Genomic DNA, 23,612 nt, shown 5'->3' with positions numbered 1-23,612 from the left:
TCAAAGCTTTATATGGCTTGATTCAACTACTTTAAATGGAATCGAGCTTCTGAGGAATCCATATTATTTTACACACAGATGATATTGTTTTGTATTAAATTTTTTTTTTTTACTTAAAATGTAAATACCAAAATAGGGCTGTACAGAAAAGAGTTAACATAGGAGTACTGACACTACTATTCCTAAAAGGTCTGCTTATAAGGTTGGTTCTTGACTGGCATTTCGAAACTTGGCTTTCGGGAGGGTTTCCACCATTCCCAGAACTGAGAATAGTGGCTCACTGTGCCTTTTAGCACAAGCAATGTGGTTTGTGCTGAACACCAGCTTTCCTTCTGGAGTCTGGATTTTTGGTACATGCTAGGCAGAGGATGCCTATGTGACCAGCCCTGAGAAGAACCGAGTCTCTATAAGCGTGTTGCATATGTGACATGTGACATTTCATCTTTATTTTTCCATCAATTAAGCCTAAAGCCATGCAAGATATGCAGAATTTCTGGTGTCTGTATGGATGCTAACTTGGTGTTAAAAGCTGTTTAAAGCTCTGTTTTGAGTAAAGACTCACTGGGCAGTATGGAAGGTCAAACTTCTCTTCTAAATAATAGTGGCAGTTGTAATAATAATTTATAATCGGCAACAGCTCTAGAATTTACAGTGTACTTTCCCTGTGAGTTTTTTCATTTCAGCTTTACATTAACATAGTCAACCTGTAAACAAGTAATATTTGTGTTCCAGAAATGTGGAAAGTGAGACTTTGAAGTGTGTGACTTGCCCAGGATCACACAGGGAATTTATAATCTTTTCTACTGATAGGCTAGGGAGATGACAGAGTATAATGTGTAAAAGACTCTGCAGTTTTGGAGTCATAGTCACGGGCTTAATAGTTTTGTGGTTTGGACAAATCACTTCTACTTTCCGGAAACCGGTTTTATTATTTGTTATATGGAGGTTGTTTTGAAATGTAAATGCAGCAATATAGTAATGTCTGACAAAGCATTCAATAAACAGCTGCTATAATTAATATAATAATAATTATTAATATGATAACACCATCATCCCATTCTTAGGAGGTTTGATTTCAAATTTTGGGTCAAGTTAGCTATTTGCTATATTATAAATAATGTTGGGTGTGTCTTCTCTCTGCTTTGTTAACATTCTGTACTTAAGGCTATTGTAGAACTTACCATACAGGTTGTAATTGTCCGTTTACTTATTTTCCTCCCCTACTAGACTGTGACATCCCTGAGAAAATAGGTGTAATAGCAGTTTTCTTTCTACATTATTTATGGAGGTAATAAGAGAAGATTGAACGCTTTGAGCTCCACAATGAAACACTTAATAATCGCATTAGGTGCTTGTGGTGCTAATAATATCTATCTAATTTCTGACATGTTATTCGTAATAGACCTTGCTTGTCTCTATAGGAAACCTTATGTGCTTTAATGAAATATAATTTTGGAAATGACTAATACAGCTTGATAGAAAAAAATTACTCAGTTTTAGTGCTGGAAGGATCCTTAGAGTTCATGTATTGTTACCTCTCCCATTTTCTAGAAGAGGAAGCAGAGGCCCAAGGGGGTTAGGTGCTTTGTCTAGGGTCGCACTGTTGGTTGGTGGCAGGATTTTTTATTTATAACCCAGGAAAAAAGCAGTGCATCAAAGATCATCAAAATAAGGTGATGTGTGTTCCCATTTAAGGAAAACCTAAATTTCCTTTTGCAGTGGAGTTTAAGATAGGACATTATATTAGGAAAATTGTACCCATTTTGCCACTTACCTGTGACTGCTTGACAAACAATATAAAACTTTAAATTTTCAAAAAGAGCAAACGAAAGGTAGGGAGGGTGCATACTAAACTCTTAGTATTGGTTCCAAAGGGTCTGAGATTAGAGAGAGAAAGGAGAAATTATTTTTTCCCTATACACTTTGGTATTAGCTTTTTACAATGAGTATATATAATAGTTTTGTAACTTAAAAACCATAATATAGAAAACAGTATTTTAAAACCCATGAGAGGTGCAAGCTGAAGCAAAGTATGTAGGGAATGTGAGAGAAGTCTTCTGTCCTCACTGACTGACTTTTAAGTTGAGGGAACTAAATTTTATGTCTGAAAAAGAATTAACTCTTTTATTCTTATAAGGAATTTAAGGCAAACTTAGAAGAAATAGTACAATAAAGTACATGATTAATTAGCATTTAATTTGTATAGACTGTTTATTATAGGAGTTCATAGAGAGTTCATAGCAGTTTAAAGGAATCGTATTAAAATTATGAATATTAGATTATAATAATTTCTATTTTAGTAAGTTATATTTTGTTCACTGGTACAATTATATGTTTGGAATTTCCTCAGAACTTACTGACTTTATCTTTGTTATATACTTGATCTTTTTGGATGCCTTGTGCAAGGTATCCTCAAATATTCGCAGGAAGTATTATATATATATATTTTTTACTACTTACTAAGCTCATATTTGTACAGGACTAATCTCTTGTCTTGTTTATGGAAAAAAAAGCCATGCTACTAGAAAACTAAACCTTTGGAAAACAAGGATCAGATTAAGTATTGACTGCTCAGCTGCCGCTATTTTGAAACTTAAAAAATGGTATATTTAATTTGCTTTTAGTCTTGTATAAAATGCTCCATAGCATACTTTAAAATTTTGGAAAGCTACAATAAAAACACTCTATTTTAGTAAGTGTGGGTATGCATTTTTGGCGGAGAGAGGCACACTGTGGACAGATCACATTGTTTCTCGAGTACAAGACCTACTTAATAGCCACATAAATTTGAGTAAAATAACTTTTCTGGACTTTATGTTTCTTACCTATAAAGAAGAAATAACAATAATATCCTAACAAATATTAAAAAATGTTTGAATTAGCTAAATTTTAGAGTTTATGAAAATCCTTTACAAACAAATTGGTAGTGTTGATGGGATTCCTAAAGCTTCCCTAGCATTAGGAAGCACAGAATAAAGTAGTTAATAGTATACAGTATGTTGGGTAATATCTTCACTAATATAATAGCATTTTTAGTAATGAGTTTCATATAACTTTTTTTTTTTTTTTTTTCAAACTGAGGATATAGTATTTCAAACTGAGGATTTAGGCTACTCAGTGAACATGACTGTTGAGGGCCAGGGTGACTGTTTCTATTAATCTGGCTTGATGCAAAGAGAGAGTACAGAGTCTTATTCTAATTTTAAAAAATTTTTTCTTTCTTTTAATTTAACTAGGTTAGTTGATCTTGACCAATATGTTTGGAGTAACTCTAAAGCAAATACAATCTCATTTTTACCCAGAAACTAATTTATATGTCACTACTGTATTTTGTTTCAGTTAACAATTTATGGCTATTTTTATCACAGTTTCTGATCATTGGTAATCTTTTACATGCAAAAATAAAGATCTGGGAATTTAGGTAACTTATTTCTATGTGATTTTATTATGTATCTTAATGAATTCTTATTTATGATGTTTCTCTAAAAAATGAAAGCTATTTGTCAGTACAGAGCTCAGATTGTATCATTACTATTGAGGCTTTTGCTCACTGGGCTTCTATATATTCTTGATACCTTATTTCTCCTTTTTTCTCCCCCCCAATATTTTCAGATGTTTTGGGATGTTATTAAGCCCAGGTCGAAACGTGAAGAACAGTGACATGCATTTACTGGATATGGTAATGAAAATCTTAAGCACCTTAACAAAGTATAGATGATAGTTATTTTATATTTTTAAAGTATTTTCTATTTTGAAATTTTGTCATTTTGTCAAAATTGTTTCTAACTTTCAGCTATCAATTACTGTGATAGTAGTAATTTAATTTGGAACCCCAAACTTAAAATTACTTATGAGGGAGAGATTTAGGAAAACTTTCATAAAAAAACCATATGCAAGTGGGAAGCAAATAAAAGGATAGTGTAATGAAAATATCTATCTATTCATCTGTTTGGCTTCTTAGGAATGTGTCTCTTCTTTGAGCCAAAATAACAAATACATGATTATAACAGGCACAATGTTATAAATGAATATGGTGCCTTTCATTTTTTTTAATGCAGTATTATTAATTCGAGTACCGTGATGGATGCTTTTGTTTTCTTTAAAGCGTTTCCCTTTCTGAATTTTTCCTTCTTGATTACCTTTCATTAGCAAAGTATATTTACTGTAGGAGTGGTACTTATTTAAGGAATGCCCTTGAAGGTTAATATATATTTAAGAGTTGGTATTTGATGTAAAAATAGCAAGCCATCTTAACTTTTAAACAGAAATACCTGCTAATATTGCAGTTAATGAAAACATTTACTTTGTGGTTTATAAATGTTACAGGAAATAGTTATCTTAGTGTAAGTATAAAGTTTTTTACTTACTTAACTGAGATTTTTTTACGTAGCACTACATGTTTTCTTCCTTTCAGCTGTATTTTGCAAATGTCAGTTAAATACCACAAATTATATCAACTTTTTCTTTGAGTTATTTCATGGTAACATCACATGGATTTTCTACTGATAGTTGAATAGTTTATTCAGCCTTTTTGAGGACCTAATTTTGTGTCAAGTATTGTGTGAAGTGCTGGTGTTATAGACATTGTAAAACAGATCTTACCATCTGTGGGTTCATAATCTTGTGATGGAAATAGATCTTTTAAGTATGTAATGACAGCAGTGGGTTAAGTGCTCTCAGAGAGTTGGTACAATGAGCCACAGAAATACAGAGGAAGCACTGCATGGGTAGGTAAGGTAAGGACAACCAGTTACTTTAAATGTGAAAATGAACTAGGTATTGGTTCATCTCTCTTCCCTCGCTCTTTACAGCATATCAGTAATGCAAGTGGTTTTACTTAAGGCAGGACATAGCATTTTGGAGCCCTGAAAATTCCGTGAGGAGGTAGTTTCAGGGACATTAAACATTTATAAGCTCCTAGATCCTAATTAGTAATGATTTTTCAGAGTTTAAAAGATTAAGATGAATCACTGGCAAAGATTTTTCTATTAAACCTAAGTTTAGATTATAGAGTTACAGACCTGGCATGAACTTCAGATCCCCCGTAGTCTTAGTGTCTTGCTTGTGGTGCAGCCCTCCACCTTTAAGAGTCCAAATTGATATCAAAGGACTTGTCAGCACTGAAGCTCCTGGAAAGAGCAGTGGGCTTACTTGTGCCACAAATAGTTGGTCAAGTTGGAGGGTTTATATGTACAATTATCAGCAATTGTGATTTGTTATTACCAATGCTATTAATCTTCATGCTATCTTTTTTTTTTTTTTTTTTTTTGCGGTGTGCGGGCCTTTCACTGCTGCGGCCTCTCACGTTGCGGAGCACAGGCTCCGGACGCTCAGGCCCAGCGGCCACGGCTCACGGGCCCAGCTGCTCCGTGGCATGTGGGATCCTCCCGGACCGGGGCACGAACCCATGTCCCCTGCATCAGCAGGCGGACTCTCAACCACTGCGCCACCAGGGAAGCCCCATGCTATCTTTAATACACGGTTATGGAGCTTTAGCTAGATTACATCTTTTTTTTTTTTTGCGGTACGTGGGCCTCTCACTGTTGTGGCCTCTCCCGTTGCGGAGCACAGGCTCCGGACGTGCAGGCTCAGCAGCCTTGGCTCACGGGCCCAGCCGCTCCACGGCATGTGGGATCCTCCCGGACCGGGGCACGAACCCGTGTCCCCTGCATCGGCAGGCGGACTCTCAACCACTGCGCCACCAGGGAAGCCCCTAGATTACATCTAATAAAAAGGAACTTGTTACCTTATAATGAAGACTATGGGACAGTTCTGGTTATTACAGGTTATAACTTTGTAATCAACTGAAATCATATTCCTTGTAACTTTGCCTAATTAGTCTTAGTTCTGCCCTCTAGAGCCAGATGTTAATACTTTTTCTTCTATGACATCCAAATACGTGTACACTTTGAAAACAAATTTCACCTTGCACTTTATTCTGACAAACTTTAAAAGTGTTTAATTATATTTAATTTCAGAATTTGTGAGACTATTCTATTTGACGTGAATAATTTTTAAGCAATGCTGACTTTCTTCCCTGAATGCTAAATAAGCAAGATGAACTGAGACTTTTCTATAAATTTATAAATTTTGTTTAATATAAAATCTACATGAAAGAGAAAGTTATACTTATAAATGAAATATATTTTTTAGTCAAATAGCCATATTACTTATATATATATATATTATACATAGTATGTAAATAAAATCATATATAAATAAAATTAGTTAGGTTTTTTTGTGGGTACAGATAACAGACTCTCAATTTTCTCCCAGTAGTGAGTGAGAATAGTTTGGTGAATATACTTGTAGTAGGAATAAGGAAATGAGAATTTTTGATTCATAGCCATTGATACCTAGGAAAAGCCTAACAGGAATGTACCAAAAAGCTGAAAACTAGGTAGAGTCAGATTTCATGGAACTGGAGCACAACTTAAAGTCCTATACAGCAGAAACTAACACAACATTGTAAAGCAATTATACTTCAGTAAAGATGTTAAAAAAAAAATCAAGTCACAGAAGACTATAAACAATGTAATACCATTTTTATAAAAACTCAGAAGCAGGTAAAATAAAATAATATTAAAAAAAAAAGTCCTAGAGACGCCACAGAAAGCTTGTGGATCTTCACAATTAACTATTTATTGACATTAGGCTAGTAGCTGGACTCACAGAAATAAAATTTACATTGTAATCCAATATACTTGTAATCTTTATGTATAAAAAAGCTAAAGTAAAATTTTTATGAAACAATTCTTAACCCTTACATGTGCGATGAAATCTGCAATTTTTTTCCTCTACTTGAGTAAAAAGTCTGGTCATAATCCACTAAATTGATTTTATGATCCACAAATGGGTCACAAACTGCTGTTTGGAAATCATTAGCCTGTCAGCTCCATAAAGTCAGGACCATTTTGTTTGTTTTCCTTGCTGGATACTCACAGATATAGAGCATGACTCACAGTAGGCTCATATTTGTTTAATGAATGGATAGATTAGCATGAACTTACATTTTTTATTTTTATTTTTTTGTGTTACCTCCTCCTTCTGATGCCATCTGTGTGCTTTACCCTGCTGTCTGCCTACTTGACCTCATAGCTTCAGCTTACTCATAACTTGACAGTAGTTCATTCATGGCTTAGATGAATTAGCATGATTCTTCAGCTTATGTTTCCATTGCAAAGTGCCATATTCTCATTATATTTCCCAGTTTATTTTCTTAAGAAGAGGGCATCTGGTGGTTCCAGCCTGGCCTAGTTTGGGCAGAGGCTTTTGTTGTCCAGATGTCCTTTACCTGGTGTCCCTGATCTTGTCAGCCTGCCTGGGGGAGCCAGGGCATGCAGAGGAGTCAGGAAAGAACTCTAGAGCAAAGATTGTGACACTATCTTCATAAGGGGATGGGAGCAAGCCAGGCTATGTAATAGAAATGTCTAGTTCAATATCAAAAATGACTTGATAAAGAGAAACTTTTATTGAGGGCTTTTGATGTGTAAGACAGTATTATTGTGGTTGTATGTTGTGAAGACTAAAAAGAAATAAAAATATGCTTAATTTGGTTAGGCTGTTTTGGTTACAAGAAACAAAGATTCACTTAGAGCACCTTAAAGGCAAAAGAGGTTATTGATCTTCATGAAATTGTACCTAAACCTGCAAAGTGGTCTCTATCTGGTCTCTTCCTGTCTGCCTCTCCTGCCATGGGCTTACTCTTTCTGTGAGACTCTTTATTGCTGCCCCTGTTCTCTCAACCTCTGGTGCTCCGCCCCCCTTCTGCCTGTCTGCACCTTCTCCTCTCTCCCCCTCCCTGCCTCCCTTCCTCCCTCCATTCCCCCCTTCTTTCCTTCTCTTCCCTCTTTCTCCCTCTCCTCCCCTTCTCCCTCCTTGCCCTTTTCTCTCCCTCCCTGCCTCTTCTCTGCCCTTCTCTTTCCTCCCCTTCAACTTGTATCTGCCTCCTTTGTATCTGCCTTTGTTTTTTGACTACAGGATTAATTATTTTAAAGGATTTTTTCGGTGTTTGTTTTCTCCATTTCTCTCTTACCACTTAGCAGTTTCCTAGTACTCTGCTGTTCTTTATATATTTTTTCCCTACATTAAATTCTGTTATAACTTCGTTTTGTATGTGGCCTGACATCACCTGACTTCTTATCAAAACCTTTCAGCCCCACTGCTAACTGCCCACTTTCCTTGGTATTTGTTAATTGAAAGAAAGAATTTGACTGGTCTAGCTCATTTGTTTGGACTCAAGCATAGCACGAGCTCTTGTCCAGAAATGGACTGGACTTTTTTGGGTCAGGTGCTCATTCTTGTTCTGAACGTCTAATTAGACAGAAGAGAGAGAGGATAGGCACATGGAAGGGAGTGAGGGAGAGAGAGAGAGAAAGATATGAATATATAAGTGTGTTGGAGGTACTGAGTGGGTTTCCTTTACATGGCCTTGAGTGTATTTCACCTCTGGAACTCAGGGTCCCTGCACTTAAGCTATACAATCTGATTAGTGAAATATCACGAGTACACTAGAAAAATGTACATAGTCATTTTGCCAAATGACTACAATAATTTCATAGGGATTCAGAGAAGCATTTCTATGGGGGAAATATTGAAAAAAAAGTTTTTTCTCTTTTAGTTTGACCCTTTTTGCACTCTCCATTTATAATATAAGGAAATCGGTACAGAAAATTGAAAGTACTGTGGATAATACTCTTTTGCACGTGCACATATTTATATACGTATGCTGTTCTCCCACGGGACAACCTCTAAGCTCCCCCACACTACACACACACACACACACACACACACACACACACACACACACACACACACACACACACACTACGTGTGGCCTTGCTTTCAAGGCCACATATAGTTGTGGAGTTGCTGCTTTAGCGAGAGTCAAGAGCTGGCTTGGTAAAAGTCTTAAGGGGTGGAGGAAATGAAGAGGAAGAAGAGAAGGAGAGAACAAAAGGAGAATAAGTATGAGGGTAAAGGGAGATAGTTAATTACCTTGAGTGCCGATTACAAACCAGTATTAGTCTCCTAATATTGATTTATGATTGTTAGAAAGTGTACCTATATCTGGCATATAGGCAATAAAAAGTATTAACTTTAAAGGTATTCATTGTGATAAAGTACATTAATATTTTAAGAATATATTAAAAACTAGAAATTAGAGGAAAAATCCTAACGTATTTTCCTGTGATTAGCTATTAATTCAGTTTAACTATCTTCAGTGAGATCCGTGATACAGTTTTAATAGAAACTTCCTATATCCTGTGTGTGTAGGTATGTGAGACTTTGACAACCAGCCTAAGATAAAGTTAAATATAACTTCATACCAGTATTATGTTTTTGTGAGTCAGCATGTAAGGGTATACATTCTTTTATCCAAGAGTATGTGTCTCTAAATAGAAACTCTGGAGAAAGCTGTAGGAGAATTTAATATTTAAAGAAATGCTTCTGTGGGATGAAAAAAGTTTACAAAGAAAATAAGTCCCCTGTTTGACTGTAAATTCAAATTTTAATAAATTGGATTGCTTAAAGTAAGATTTACTTATAATTTAAAATGATGATTTTTTGATGTATATATTCTCAGTGATTCCTGTTTGAACTTTTATAGGAATCCATGGGAAAGAGCTATGATGGGAGAGCTTATGTTATCACCGGCATGTGGAACCCCAATGCACCAATATTTCTGGCACTTAATGAAGAAACCCCAAAAGGTGAATTTTCTTTAAAAATTCCTTATTATTTACTTTAAAGTTTACATTATGGACAATATTGTTTTGCCATGTTTAGAAAAATTCTGGTGCTCATTTTAAATGGAATTATTCTTGTTTTCATGCTTTATACACTTATGGGGAAAATCTCCACTATTCAAAAGAAAGCCCCCTGATGATATGTGGATTAATTTTATTACATTATGTTAAGAAAGTATTTGGGCTTTGTGTTTCATATGTCATTATAGAGTTGTTTTATTTAAGGGGGAAATGATGGAAGAGTATGAAAGAAATGATGAAGCAAATTCTGGAATTTTTTCATATCTTATAACTATTTTAACTTTTTTTCGCTATATTACAGATTACTTATATCTTTTCATTTACTATTATTCATTCCAGTCTTTTGACCTTTGGGAACTTAGTAATGTATATTTAGGATTTCATTTGTGGCAAATACTTTTTTCCAAGTTGTTTACCTTTTCATTTTGTTTAATATGTTAGTGTTGAACAGAATTTATAGATGGTAAGTAGGCTCATTTGTCATTTTTCCCATTGTATTTATTTTTATTCCTACTTTATCTAAATATCTGTTCATTGCCCATGTGTTTTTTTTTTCCCCTCCACTGTCTGCCTTTAAACTAAAATTTAGTTTTATCTCATGAGTTATAATCTTCTACTAAATGCTTTACTATGATTCAACCAATAATTTATATTGAGAAAATAATGGATCAGCTTGTTTGATCTTTAGTTTTATATTATTTACTTTATACCCACAATAGACTTTTGGTTAAAGACAGGAGCATTAGTGAATACTGATATGGAAATATAATATATTAATGAAGAACATTAAATGATAATTATTTTTGAATTTCCTTGATAAAAGTATTTACCAGTTCCACAAATTGCATGCATTTGATCACACATCAAGCTATTTCAAACTGAGGGCTAAAAGAGAGAAAAATAATGATGATTATGTAAAATTTAGCTTTTCATATATTAGGAATAAATAATTTTTACACCACAGTTTGTTATTTCTGGATACAGGCTTGCGAATACCAGTCTGTAAACTTCTTCCTTATAATCATTCAGAAAATCAACGTGAAAATGGAAAAACTAAGCCAGTTGATAATTTTGAAGTAAAATATAGAAATTTCAAATAATAACTTATAAAAGCACTTTTTACCTGTTCTTAATGTAACACATAGTTCAGTTTCATTTTGTATTTTAATATGTATTTGGTCCTCAATTAAAAATAATATATTTTAGGGACTTCCCTGGCGGTCCAGTGGTTAAGGCTCCACCTTCCAATGCAGGGGTTGCAGGTTCGATCCCTGGTTGGGGAACTAAGATCCCACATGTCGTGCAGTGTGGCCCAAAAATAATAATAATAGTAAAAAAATAAAGAATTATATATTTTTTAAAAATATATTTTAAAAAATTTATTTGTTCAATTAAAAGAAACTACATAGTACTATATTACAATAATATTCTAATGCAAAAGATAATGTGTTTTAAATTTAAAATCATTTCATATGCCACACAAAAATGTTGACCTAATTTCTTAAATTTTTAAATGGTGTTCTTGAAATTATAAATTACTCAGAGGAGTCATGAATCAAAACTACAAAAGTTGAAGCCCTGAGAGATGAAATGTCTGGGATCTTTTTGCTACGTCAAGTTGTATATTGTATTCTGTGTTTTGTTATTTTCCCTAACCCCTCTACTTTATTCCCCTGAGACTTTATAAGGTCCTTAGGTCAAGCACAATGTCTAGAGAATCCTAGTTCCTCTTGAATTGGCAGATAGAATGCTTGTATTTAGTATGAATGTAATACATTTTTTGTTGAGTTTAATGATATTAATGGAAGTGTAGTTGATGAGTATAAATGTTGTATAATGGTTAAAAAGACACTATTGAAGGTTTCTTCTAATGGTAGGCTTGGTTATTTGAACTTTCCTTTAACTGAGAACTGAAAATGGTAGACAATATAAATTTTAAAAATATTTTTAGAATAATGAAGAAATGACAAAATGATACGGAATAAGCAAACCACAGTTTCAAAAATCCCAATGAATTTCAAGCAGGGTAAATAGAATAAAATGAAATCCACATTTCAATCTATCATAGCGAAACTGAAGAAAACCAATAGACACTGGTCTAGAAAGTCTAGATTCAAATTAGAGGAAGGCTATGGTGAAGAAAACATTTTAAATAGTAACTGAAATTTTGACTGATAACAGTATACTGTTCTCTAAAAGCACTTGCCAGGTCTCTGATATATATTTTATGTATATAAAATATATATACATACTATAAATATGTAGTGTGTATATATACTCTATATATGTAGAGAGAGTATATATGTGTATGTGTACTCTATATGTTATATATATAGAGAGAGTATATATAGCGTATTTTATATGTTATATAGAGAGTATATATATGAAAATTACACATTAGAGCTTTGGTCAATGATTTTCCTGATGGTTAATATGTATTATGGACAGTGAGGGTACTGACAAATCTCTGGGGACTTCCCTTAAAGCATACAACATTGAAATATTAATAACATGTTCCCAAACAAATTTAACGTAATGAAGGTTGAGCATCTCTTCTGATTTGACAGTCCTTCCCATGCAACTCATCAAACAGACCTAATAATTTCTAGTATCTCTTTTTATAAAATGAAAGGGCAGATCTTTGTGATTTTCCAGGTTTTGTTTTTAAACCTGAAAGATAGTTTTAGTGTAAAAGACATTCTGAAATTTCTATTTTATTTATTTTTTTATATTAAGGGCCTGATTTTGAGAAGGAAAAATTAAAGTTGTCAGAGGATATTTGAACATTTGATTAAGGTGGGATCAGGAGTGTTGAGAAACATACTTGGGAAACTTGGTTACCTATTTAATCTAAGTGACAATAAAACATTTAAAATTAAACATAGCAGGTAACAGGAGTATAAAGAACCTTAATCCTTTAACTTTGTTTTCTTAAATAAGTAATAATAAAGCTGGTATAAAACACAGAAAATTTCTACTGCAGATAAACGAGTGTACATGACCGTGGCGGTGGATATGGTAGTCACGGAGGTGGTGGAGCCTGTCCGCTTTCTCCTGGAGACAGTAGTACGCGTGTACCCTGCAAACGAGCGATTTTGGTATTTCAGCAGAAAGACTTTCACGGAGACTTTCTTCATGAGGTTGAAACAGGTAGGACCTTTTTGTTCTTTTCACATAATACATTTTTTCCATCATTTTTTCTTTAATGCCAACATAATTTCTTAAATAGCAATAAAATAATTTCTTAAATAGCATATTTTTAATTTTTAAAAGTTTTAATTTTAAATTTTAAATAATTTTAAATTTTAAATAATTTCTTAAATAGCAATAAAAAGTGATAGAATTCCTCAGATAATCAAATGATATTTAGAGTCAACCAACAGAGTATTTGAAAAATCCATATGTAGGTAATGTCAGTTGAAAAAAAACAACTAGTAATAATTATGTAGGAATTTGTTTTAGAAACCTGTAAAGTATCAACATACTTAATAGAAATAACGAATCTATATCTAAAACAGCTTTTCTTTCTTTCTTTTATATACAATTACATAAAACCAAAAAGAAAGGGCACAGAAACATCATATCTTTATAAAGTAAAACCTCTCACCCTACTATAAAGTAATAGTGAAAAAATTATGAATAGTGAAAAAAGTAATACATGACTAATTGTTATAGTTATTTCTACCTATATAATATTATGTGAAGGTGTTGTCTTTCTTATTAGTAAGGTTATAAAATTATTTTAATATTAAATGAACAAAATTAGGGTTTCTGTGAAGTTCTTAAATTAGGCAGTATTAGTAGGTAAAATACACTTTTTGTTATGTAATGAAGGAAGAAGGTAACAGTGAAAAATAATTTGAATTCTAGTAGTGTCCATTTTATGAAATCAGAGTAGAATATTCTATTTGAGTGATGGAAAATCCTTTTCATCCTGTTTAGTGCTCCCTCTCTCCCAAGTTTAAAAAATGCTTGTTGCTTCATATACTATAATATGCAAAATGTAATGTGGTAAAAGCAAGCATCAGTTCAGTGAACAAATATAGAAGCCGCTTAACCATTTGCATATTAAAAAAAACTTGTCATTGCTCAGTTAGGCTTCATATATTAGATGCTTTGAAATTGTTGTGGTTTTCGTCTTTCATAAAATTATTAGAGCTGTGGTTTGACACAGCTTTTATTACTGTGTAGACTGTTTTTTTTCTTTTAGTTTTTGTAGCATATTCTGATGAAGATAATATGAACAATATTTAAAATTTTAGTGTCCTGAGCATATTTTCATGTTTTATTCTGAGATATTTTTCTCCCTTCCTTCTTTCTTTCTTTTCTTTCTTTTTTTTTTTGGTAGCTTAATTGTTAATGACTATCAAAGAGTTTGTTTGTCATTTTGAGCCAAAGGATTATTCAGGGTTGCATAAGAATAAATAAAGGAATAAAGGAGCTGTATACAAAGTGGTTGTCATCATTCTAGTGACAATTAATAAATTATTATGCTGTGAATTTTTCTTCCTAGAGACTTGATAAAAAGTTAGCTTCCCCCCTCCCACCCTGCCCCCCCAAATTAGCTTTTTATATATATATTATATATATATAATATATATATAATATATATGGCAAGATAAACAAGAGTACTGGAATTTATATATTTATATAAATTTCAAGAATATATATATTAGAGTGGATTTTTATTATTAAATGTTATTTTCGTATTTTTAAAACTACTGATGTTGAGTGACTGAGTGGTAAGTACCATGAGTTAAGAATTTCTTAGTACTAAAACATTAAAAATACTATTTGAGGCCATTTCATGTGACATAAAAAGATTAAATTACATTCAGCTCCAATAAATGTGAGACTGATTTAAATGAATATCAAATAAGAACATGGTTTCTAACTTTAGTGGTATAATTTAATTTCTTTAGTAGATATTGTGTTATTCTGTTTATTATTTTTTTTATTTCTTCTTGAGTCATTTTTGGTGATTTGTGTCTTTCAAGGAATCTTCAGTTTAATCAAGGATATTTAATTTATTGCTTAAAATATTACCTTTTTATTTTTAATATTTTTAGGATCTGTAGGATCTGCTTTTATTTCTGATATTGGTAATTTATATATTCTCTCTTGTTTTTTGTTTTATCAGCCTAGCTAGAGGTCTATTAATTTTACTGATTTTATTCCCCCCCAAAGAAACAGATTTTGGGTTCATTGATTTCCCTATTGTTTTTCTGTTTTATCTTCTGTTGATTCCTTTTGCTTTCTTTTTTATTTCCTTTTTTATTTCTGCTTTGGATTTAACTTGTTTTTCTAGTTTCTTCATATGAAGATTATATCATGGATTATTTTTTAAACTTTTTTTCCTAATATCTTTTAATTTTTAAGGTTATAACTTTCCCTCTAACTTCTCAGAGTTGTTAAAAGAAAACTCTGTTTCCTTTACTACTCTTCACACCACTTCATTTCTGACACCAGATGGGTGTTTTTCCTTTAGCAATTAATTCTCCAATTGGACACCAATTGGATGACCTACAATACAATTATGACACTAACTACCTGGAGTAGGCACAGACCCCACAGGTTAAGGGCTCAGTTACACAAGACTGTGCCCCTCCTCCTTACTTCAGACATCAGTTGCAGGTCCAGGTTGTCATCTGTGTTTCTGACCAACCAGCTATAACTTGGAGGGTCCCACAACCTCCACCTCAGGTTTGATAATTTGCTAGAATGACTCACAGACCTCAGGAAAACAGTTTACTTAGTAGATTACCAGTTTATTATAAAAGGATACAGCTCTAGAACAGCCAGCTAGAAGAGATGCACAGGGCAAGGTATGGGGGAGGGTGTATGGAGTTTCCATGCCCTTTACAGGCTCGCCACCCTCTCAGTACCTCCATGTGTTCACCAACCCAGAAGTTCTCTGAACACCTAAGTTAGGGTTTTTTATGGATGCTTCATTCTGTAGGCACAATCGAGTAAATCATTGGCTATTAGTGATTAACTCAAGTACCAGCTCCTTTCCCTTCCCTGGAGGTTGGGGGAGTGGGGCTGAAAGTTCCTGCCCTCTATCATGTGATTGATTCCTCTAGCATCCATCTTCCCCCCACCCCATATCCTCAGGGGCTTTCCAAAAGTCACCTCATTAACAAAATTCAAGTGTGGTTGAAAGAAGCTCATTAGGAATAACAAAAGATGCTCCTTATACCTTTATTGCTCTGGAACTATTTCAGAAATGGATGGGATAAAAACCGAATATTATAACAAAAGATGTTTCTTTTGCCTTTATTGCTATGGCACTGTTTCAGGAGCCAGGATGAATACCAAAATATATATTTCTTATTATATCACAGTATCACAGTTGTCATGATGAATAAATATGAATTCATGTAAGGCCCTTTAGGACAGTGCTTGTCACCTGGTACATGTTCAGTAAATGTTAGCTATTATTGTTTTTATTAATGTTAATTAATACTTGTTTGTCTTCTATCGAGTCTCTATTCTTTTTGGGCAGAATCCTTTGTTTCTTAAGCCTAAAATAAATGAATGAATAAATGAACCAATAAATGAATAACTAACTCTGGTAGAAAGGTCAGGATTTTGGAGTGTGGTAAGGCAGAGGAGGGCATTTCAGTCAGAGACAAGAGTTGAGTCAGGTCATAGAACTCTGATGTAACCTGATATGTTCAAGATCTGTAGGAAATTAGATATTGCCGAAGCATCAGTGGGCATGGTGGGTAATTATTCCGAATAGGTAGGTCATTACCATGCTTAGTCCTTTATCCTCAGGTTGGGAGAATTTTAAGCTGTGAATGACACTATATTTATAATTGGGAAAGGTCACTCTGACAGCAGTGAAAAAGATACTGATATTGGAGGCAATAAATATGAAGAAAGAAGGCTATCGTGGCCAAGATGAGAAATGATGGCGTGAATAAAGGCGGTGGCAGTGGGGATAGTAGAAAAGATGAATTTGAGAGGCCTTAGGGAAGTAAGAATCAAGATCTGGTGTTTGATGTGAGGCGAGGTTGAGGGAAAACAAGGGGTCTAGGATTATTTTCAGGTGACTGGGTGGTTGTTGATCCTTTTGACTGAGATGTTACAGAGTCCAAGCTTGCTCTGCTCGCTGCAGTGAATCGGGGACGAGGTGTTGAGGCAAGGAATATGACTTTATTCAGAAAGGCGGCAGACGGAAGAGATGCCAGGCTAGTGTCTCTGATAAACCATCTTATCGGGGTTTGGATGCCAGCTTCTTTTATAGCACAGAGAGGGGGAGGAGATGAGTAAGTAAAGTCAAAAGGTCATACGTTTTGCAAATACCCGGTGGAATGGCCAGCCTCGGTGAGGGGATGTGTTAATTTCTTCTTCTTTCTTGAGACATCCACAGGTGGGTGGGGTGAGGTTGTCTCCCTGTGAACTGAACAGAGGCACTTTAGTTTAACATTCAGGCAGAGGAGCAGGGTTCCCTGAGGCAGGACATTACGTATGATTATAATAAAAGCAACAAAAAGCAAAGGTTAAAGTCAAAGAAACAGATCGAACCTGGAGTCCGATTTAGCTTTTCCCTGTCACAGAAATAGACTTTCAAGGAGAAATGTTTCGAGGCTCATGAGGAAAGCTAGCGGAGTTTCAGATATGCTGAATTTCACATTTCTGTGGAACTTTTAGGTTTAGTGAGCAGTTGGTATTTGTATCCTAAGCTTGGGAAATAAAGATTTTAGAAGTGGTTAAAGCTTGAGAATTGTGACTAGGAGTAGGTAAATTACCCTGTGTCCAAGTGTTGAATGGGGAGACCTTGAAAAGATTGGTATAGGAAGAGGATTGAGCCAAGTGAATGTAGAAGGATTAAGCACAGATCTAGGGGTAAAATCACAAGAGCACGAGGCCAGGAAAGGCGAGGGAGGAAATTGTTTCCAGCAGGAGAGAATGCCTTCAGCATCAGGTACTTCAGGAAGGTTAGCTAAGGATTTGATTGGTAAATAAGAGACAAAGATCTTAGACTGTAAAACTTGGACAATTTCAGAGGAGTAGTGGGGCAGAAGTTAGACTGCAGTTGATTGAGGCTTGAATGGGAGACAAAATGTCATAATTCACCTCTACAACTGGGAACAAAAGAGAAGCTGGGTACAAATCCAAAGTATTAGGGTACACTTTATTTATATACAACTTTTATATACAAAGTTAGAATTTTAGAAAATTCATTCTCTCTTTCTATTTTTCCTGGGTTTGGAAGTCAAACCCTCTGCTAGTGATTTTGCTGAATGAATACCCATCAAAATATGGAGTCAAGTGCTGAAAACCTATTGTTGCCAACATTTAGAGGAATGGCATGGCAGATATTTGGAAAGTGAACTAATTTCTTTCTTCAGAAACAGTATAGTTAAGAAATTATGTACAGACTGGCAACTAGTAGATTAAAAAGTTCTGGAGGTCTAATGCACAGCTTAGTGATTGTAGTCAGCAGTCTAGTGTGCCCTTTTTCCACGGGTTTCTCAAGGGTTGATTCAGTCAACCATTAATCCGTCTGTGGATCAGTCCATGGATCAGTTCTTGGTTGGTTGAATCTGTGGATGCAGAACCTGCAGATACATAGGGCCAACTGTACTATGTCATTTTACATAAGGGACACAAGCATCCGTAGATTTTTGTGTCCATGGAGGGGTCCTGAATCCAATCTTTCCATAGATACCAGGGAATGAATGTACTGTATTATAATTTTTTAATGGTGTTTTTATTTATTTTTACTTGTTGACAGTTTTTGCTTTATTTATTTATGGCTGTGTTGGGTCTTCGTTTCTGTGTGAGGGCTTTCTCTAGTTGTGGCAAGCGGGGGCCACTCTTCATCGTGGTGCACGGGCCTCTCACTGTCGCGGCCTCTCTTGTTGCAGAGCACAGGCTTCAGACGCGCAGGCTCAGTAGCTGTGGCTCACGGGCCCAGTTGCTCCGCGGCATGTGGGATCTTCCCGGACCAGGGCTCAAACCCGTGTCCCCTGAATTGGCAGGCAGACTCTCAACTACTGTGCCACCAGGGAAGCCCCATAAATTTTAAAGTTGCTAATAGACTAAGTCATAATTGTTCTCACCACAAAAAAGCAATGATAATGATGTGACATGATAGTGGTGTTAGCTAATGCTACAGTGGTAATCGTATTGCAGTATATAAATGTATCAACACGTTGTACACTTTACATAATGTTATATGTCAGTTATATCTCAACAAAAAAGAAATTATGCATCACTTGATATTTTCTTTTTAAAAAAAATTTATTAATTCATGGGAGGACTTTCAAAACACCTGAAAGCAAAATTAGAATTTTGGAAGGTTCTGCTGCTTCAAATTTTATGTGCTTATTATTCTGTCATTTCAAAGTGATTTTTTATTTTTTATTATTTATTTATTTTTAAAATTTTTTTTTTTTGCGGTACGTGGGCCTCTCACTGCTGTGGCCTCTCCCGTTGCGGAGCACAGGCTCCGGATGCGCAGGCTCAGCGGCCATGGCTCACGGGCCTAGCCGCTCCGCGGCGTGTGGGATCCTCCCGGACCGGGACACGAACCCGTGTCCCCTGCATCGGCAGGCGGACTCTCAACCACTGTGCCACCAGGGAAGCCCTCAAAGTGATTTTTTAAATGACAGTTTTGAAGTACCCCAAAATAGAATTCATATTGAAGATACTCATAACTTTAAACTATAGTGACATCACCTGTTGCTACACTAATAAATTGCCTAGGAAGTAATTTGATGAATTATTATTTCTTCCTTTTCCTATTACTGAAAATAAATGCTGTGAGTCCCATCATAAGATGTTTATCGGCAGGATTCTTTGATAGGAAAGTTATAACCTTTGTAGTAGTGTTTTTGTTTTGTTTTATAATTTTTAAAATCATAGAATAATTTTATATTCTTCTGGTTGTATTTTGCCTAAAGAACGATAAGACATTTAGGTGTTACCACTTACTTTCAGATTTGCTTTGTATTGTGCTATAGAGTGTATCTTACTATGAGACTACATCAAAGGAAATAAAATTGAATAAAGCAGTATTTCATTCTGGGTACTGAAATGAGAATAGACCAGTTATTATAGGCCTTCATTGAAAACTTGAGGAGTTATTAGTTGATTGAAAAGGATTTATTCTGAAAAATTAGTATTTAAAGATTTGAAATTGTAAGGCAGAAAAGAGAGAATCCTTATGTACATATACTCTTTTGCAATGCATTTAAAAAGTAATATGCCAGTTGTTAAGAAAAGCAAGATGGCAAGCACAGTGACTTGGGATCCTTTCGTTAAGTATTAGCATTCCTTCCCCTTGTCTTTCATTTGTGGAGTTTAAGAAATTGCACATTACTACATTACCAAGGCCACATTACTAAGTGGCCTATTAGTGAGGAATAAATGATTCTCGTATCTAAAGACTTTTAGTGTGTTGAAGATTTAATAAATAAAACAAAAGGCTTATCACCTGGAGAAAAGTGTGACAAGGAAGAGCTCCTTGGGTATGATGGGGAAGTAGCAACCTAACTGATATTTAATAATGAAATTTTGCTTATTTCATAGTCAGATATACTACTTACTTTAGGTCCAGATAATATTCTTGTACTTAAGACTATGGTCTTACTCTTAAAATACTACTTGTTTGAAATTTTGAAATGAAATTATTTTCTATGGACAGAGGTACCTGCTTTTGTTCACAGTAGTGGTGTGCAACATTTTTAGCTGTGTTGTTCTTCATAAAAATATTTTCTACTTTTTGCTTGTGCCAAAATGTAGTAAAAATTGATAACAGCAGTTATGTTAGGCATAAAAGAATAGAAGCGTATGGAGATGGGAGCTTGGAAAATGCAGCACTTAACTTCATTGAACTCAGTGACCTCTTATTTTATAAATTAGGCATTTATGAATACTATAGAGTTTCAAGAAAAATAGGAGCAGATTTAGCTGCTTAGATGAAGTTAGGGTAAAATAGAGTTCAGTTGTCAAGGGGTCAGCTGAGTCAGCAGCATTGAAAACATGTAGGGGGTGGTTCTTGAATTCTTGCTTAATTTGGGGATGTGTGATAAACTACAAAGAACAATTTGAGACAATTATAGAGAAAAAACATTGTTATGAAAAAAGAAATGCTTATATAATATTCATTTTAAAGATACTCTTAAGAAATGTTGTTTACATTAGATTAGTTTAGGAAATCCAGAACATTTTGAGGCCAGTACAACATGTTTTAGTGTAGATTGACACTTCTTCAGATACAAAGCACATGTTGTGGAATTAGTAAGGTTTAAATAATTTAAATAATTTCTATTAGCATATCTGATTATCACGATGAACAAATTTTCTGAAAAAAATGTGCTGCTGCTTATTATGGAGATTTTTAAACTAATAATAATAACAAATTAAGTTATGTTTAGTTATTGGAGCATCTGGCCTAAAAAGACATAGTGAAATTTACATTTGATTGAGAAGGAATCACCTATTCCAGTGTAGATACGTAGTGTATGTGGGTTAATGGTATTCCTGAATTCTTTTTTCGTCTCTAAAATTCTATGCCATTTGAATTAGTGAATTATAAAAACAGTTTTTAGCACAAATAATTCCATGACTGTTGTAGTCAAGTTAATTCAAAGTTAATTTATATTATCTATTGTAGTGGCACAGCAAGGATAAGATGTTTAAAATACAACCTTATCCCCAAAGGAACTTTGTGTCACCTCCTATTAATAAGGAAATATATAAAAATTACCATTTTACAAGGAGGGTTATGATAAATACTAGGTGAAAATAATGTACAGAATGCTGTGGGGTTTAGAAAAAGGAGGGACAATAGTAGTAGAATGACACAAAGTGGTGGTTAAAAGGAGTTCCTTTGAGGGTATATGTGAGTTGTTTTCTGTGATCACAGCAGAGAGGGAATATTGTAGGGGTGGAAAAAATTTCCCTTCTTCCCTTTTAGATTCTTTGGCTTGTCTAATATTTAAATAAATATAAGACAGATTAACAGGAGGAAAATTTAATTATGTACATATGGGAGCACCATAAAGATATGCAGACACAAAAGGTTGCTGGTAATTGAAACTTACATGCCATCCTGAGCCAAAGAAAGGGGAGGGATCTATGGATACAAGGGGAGAAAGGCCTTTCAGAGGAAGGGAGAGGAGATGTTTGGAAAACAAAGGTTGCCCTGGTATACAGGTAAATTTCTTAGGTAAAAAGGTATCTCTGGTAATAGCTCTCTTCCTTTGCTCTGTAAATTTAGGCAATTGAGGGAGAGGTAAAAGAGCTTTCCTGAATCTGCTAGGTTTTGATTGTCTTTAGCTCAAAATAGTAATCCTTATGCTTGTCACTGAACTCATGTTTGGCGGCTTGCCGCTCAAAAGCCAATACTCGCTTGAAAGCCAATACACGTTGTTTAGAAAGGAAAGGTTGCTTTATTCAGGAGGCCGGCAACCTGGGGAGAAGGCAGACTCCTGTCCAAGAACCAACTCCTAAGATTCTGCTTGACCATGAAAGTTTTTTAAAGGGAGAAAGGGGAAGTTAATCGCATTTAATCATTTGGGGAGGGGATCAGAGTCTGTGTTATCTTCCACTGTGTCCAGACTTTCTTCTGATTGGTTGGTGGTGAGGTAACAGGGTGGTGTTCCAGGAATCTAGTGCTCTACCTGGGTGGGGGGCCATAGTTCCTGCTGAAGAACTCAAAGATATGTTGTTATGTATATTCCTTGAGGAGGAACCACGTCTCTGTCCCATGCTGCACTGGTGTTTCTTGACTGTTCCTCATTTGTTTCTGCATTCCCACCCCTCCCTAATTAGTAACTGTTTCAATCTTCCCTTTGGTACTCAGGGAAGATCTGGGAGGCTGAATGAAGCTTATTTCGTACAAACAAGAAATGGGGAACACGGAAAGGATTTGTACCCTGGAGCAGTGGTCCCCAACCTTTTTGGCACCCAGGACCGTTTTCATGGAAGACAATTTTTCCACAGACCCGGGTGGGGGTGGGGGATGGTTCAGGTGGTAATGAAAACAATGGGGAGTGATGGGGAGCAGCAGAGGAAGTTTTGCTCACTCACCCACTGCTCACCTTCTGCTGTGCAGCCCGGCTCCTGACAGGCTGCGGACTAGTACGGGGATTGCAGACTCCTGCCCTAGAGGGCCTCACAGGGTCCTGCTTGGTTTCATGCTAATGTGGCATATTTTGGGGTGACAAATTCTGCTCCCCTGCAGTATATTTTAGCATGTAAGATACTGTCTGTGCTATCACTTTGTAGACTGTAAAGTGACACAAAAGGGTAACCCCAAATATTAATGATTTGATTCTGTTAGTAGGTATGAGGCTAGTTCACCATTCTGTCGTTTGGTAGTTGTATCCATGAGCTTCAGCTTCTTCATATGTAAAATGGAGGTAAAAATAATACCCACCATGTAGCGTTGTTTGCTCATTTACTTATTAATTAAATAAACATTTATTAAGTGCCTGCTCTGACAGATTACTGTTGTAGATGTTGGGGATATAGTGGTAAATGCTGCAGACGAAGTCCCTGCTTCATGAAGCTTACATTCTATGTATGGGGGATACATGGAGGGGACAGAAGGGCAGGCAAACAAATGGCAAGATAGCAGATAGTAACAGAGTGCTATGATGACTTGGTGGACATTGGGTGGTCAAGGAAGGCCTCTGTAAGAAAGTGACATTTAAATATCTAAGGTCTGAGTGACAGGAGGGGACTTACCAAATGAAGATCTGGGGAAAAAGACCTTTCAAGGGATGAGCTTGGGTTGTTGCCAGGATTGAATGCTTGCTATCCTTATTGTTATTAACATAATTATTTGCCCAGAAAGATTTCTGGAAGAGCACTAGAATA

General features: G+C 35.1%; 1 protein-coding gene across 2 annotated transcripts in view; it reads left to right on the top strand.

Annotated features, from left to right (window-relative positions):
* RABGAP1L (RAB GTPase activating protein 1 like) overlaps positions 1–23,612 on the top strand; it is a gene marked incomplete at both ends in the record, with an annotated part of 630,503 nt that overhangs the window by 38,409 nt on the left and 568,482 nt on the right. For both annotated transcript variants that reach the window (XM_079698675.1, XM_079698674.1), the window contains 3 exons: positions 3,613–3,679; positions 9,611–9,713; positions 12,754–12,920. In XM_079698675.1, coding sequence (XP_079554801.1) covers positions 3,613–3,679; positions 9,611–9,713; positions 12,754–12,920 — 337 coding nt within the window. The remainder of the gene's footprint in view (positions 1–3,612; positions 3,680–9,610; positions 9,714–12,753; positions 12,921–23,612) is intronic.

The sequence above is a fragment of the Hyperoodon ampullatus genome (genome assembly GCF_949752795.1).
Source record: "Hyperoodon ampullatus genome assembly, chromosome: 2".
NCBI lineage: Eukaryota > Metazoa > Chordata > Mammalia > Artiodactyla > Ziphiidae > Hyperoodon > Hyperoodon ampullatus.
The sequence above is the reverse complement of the archived record's forward strand: the minus strand, read 5'-3'. Positions and strand labels throughout refer to the sequence as shown.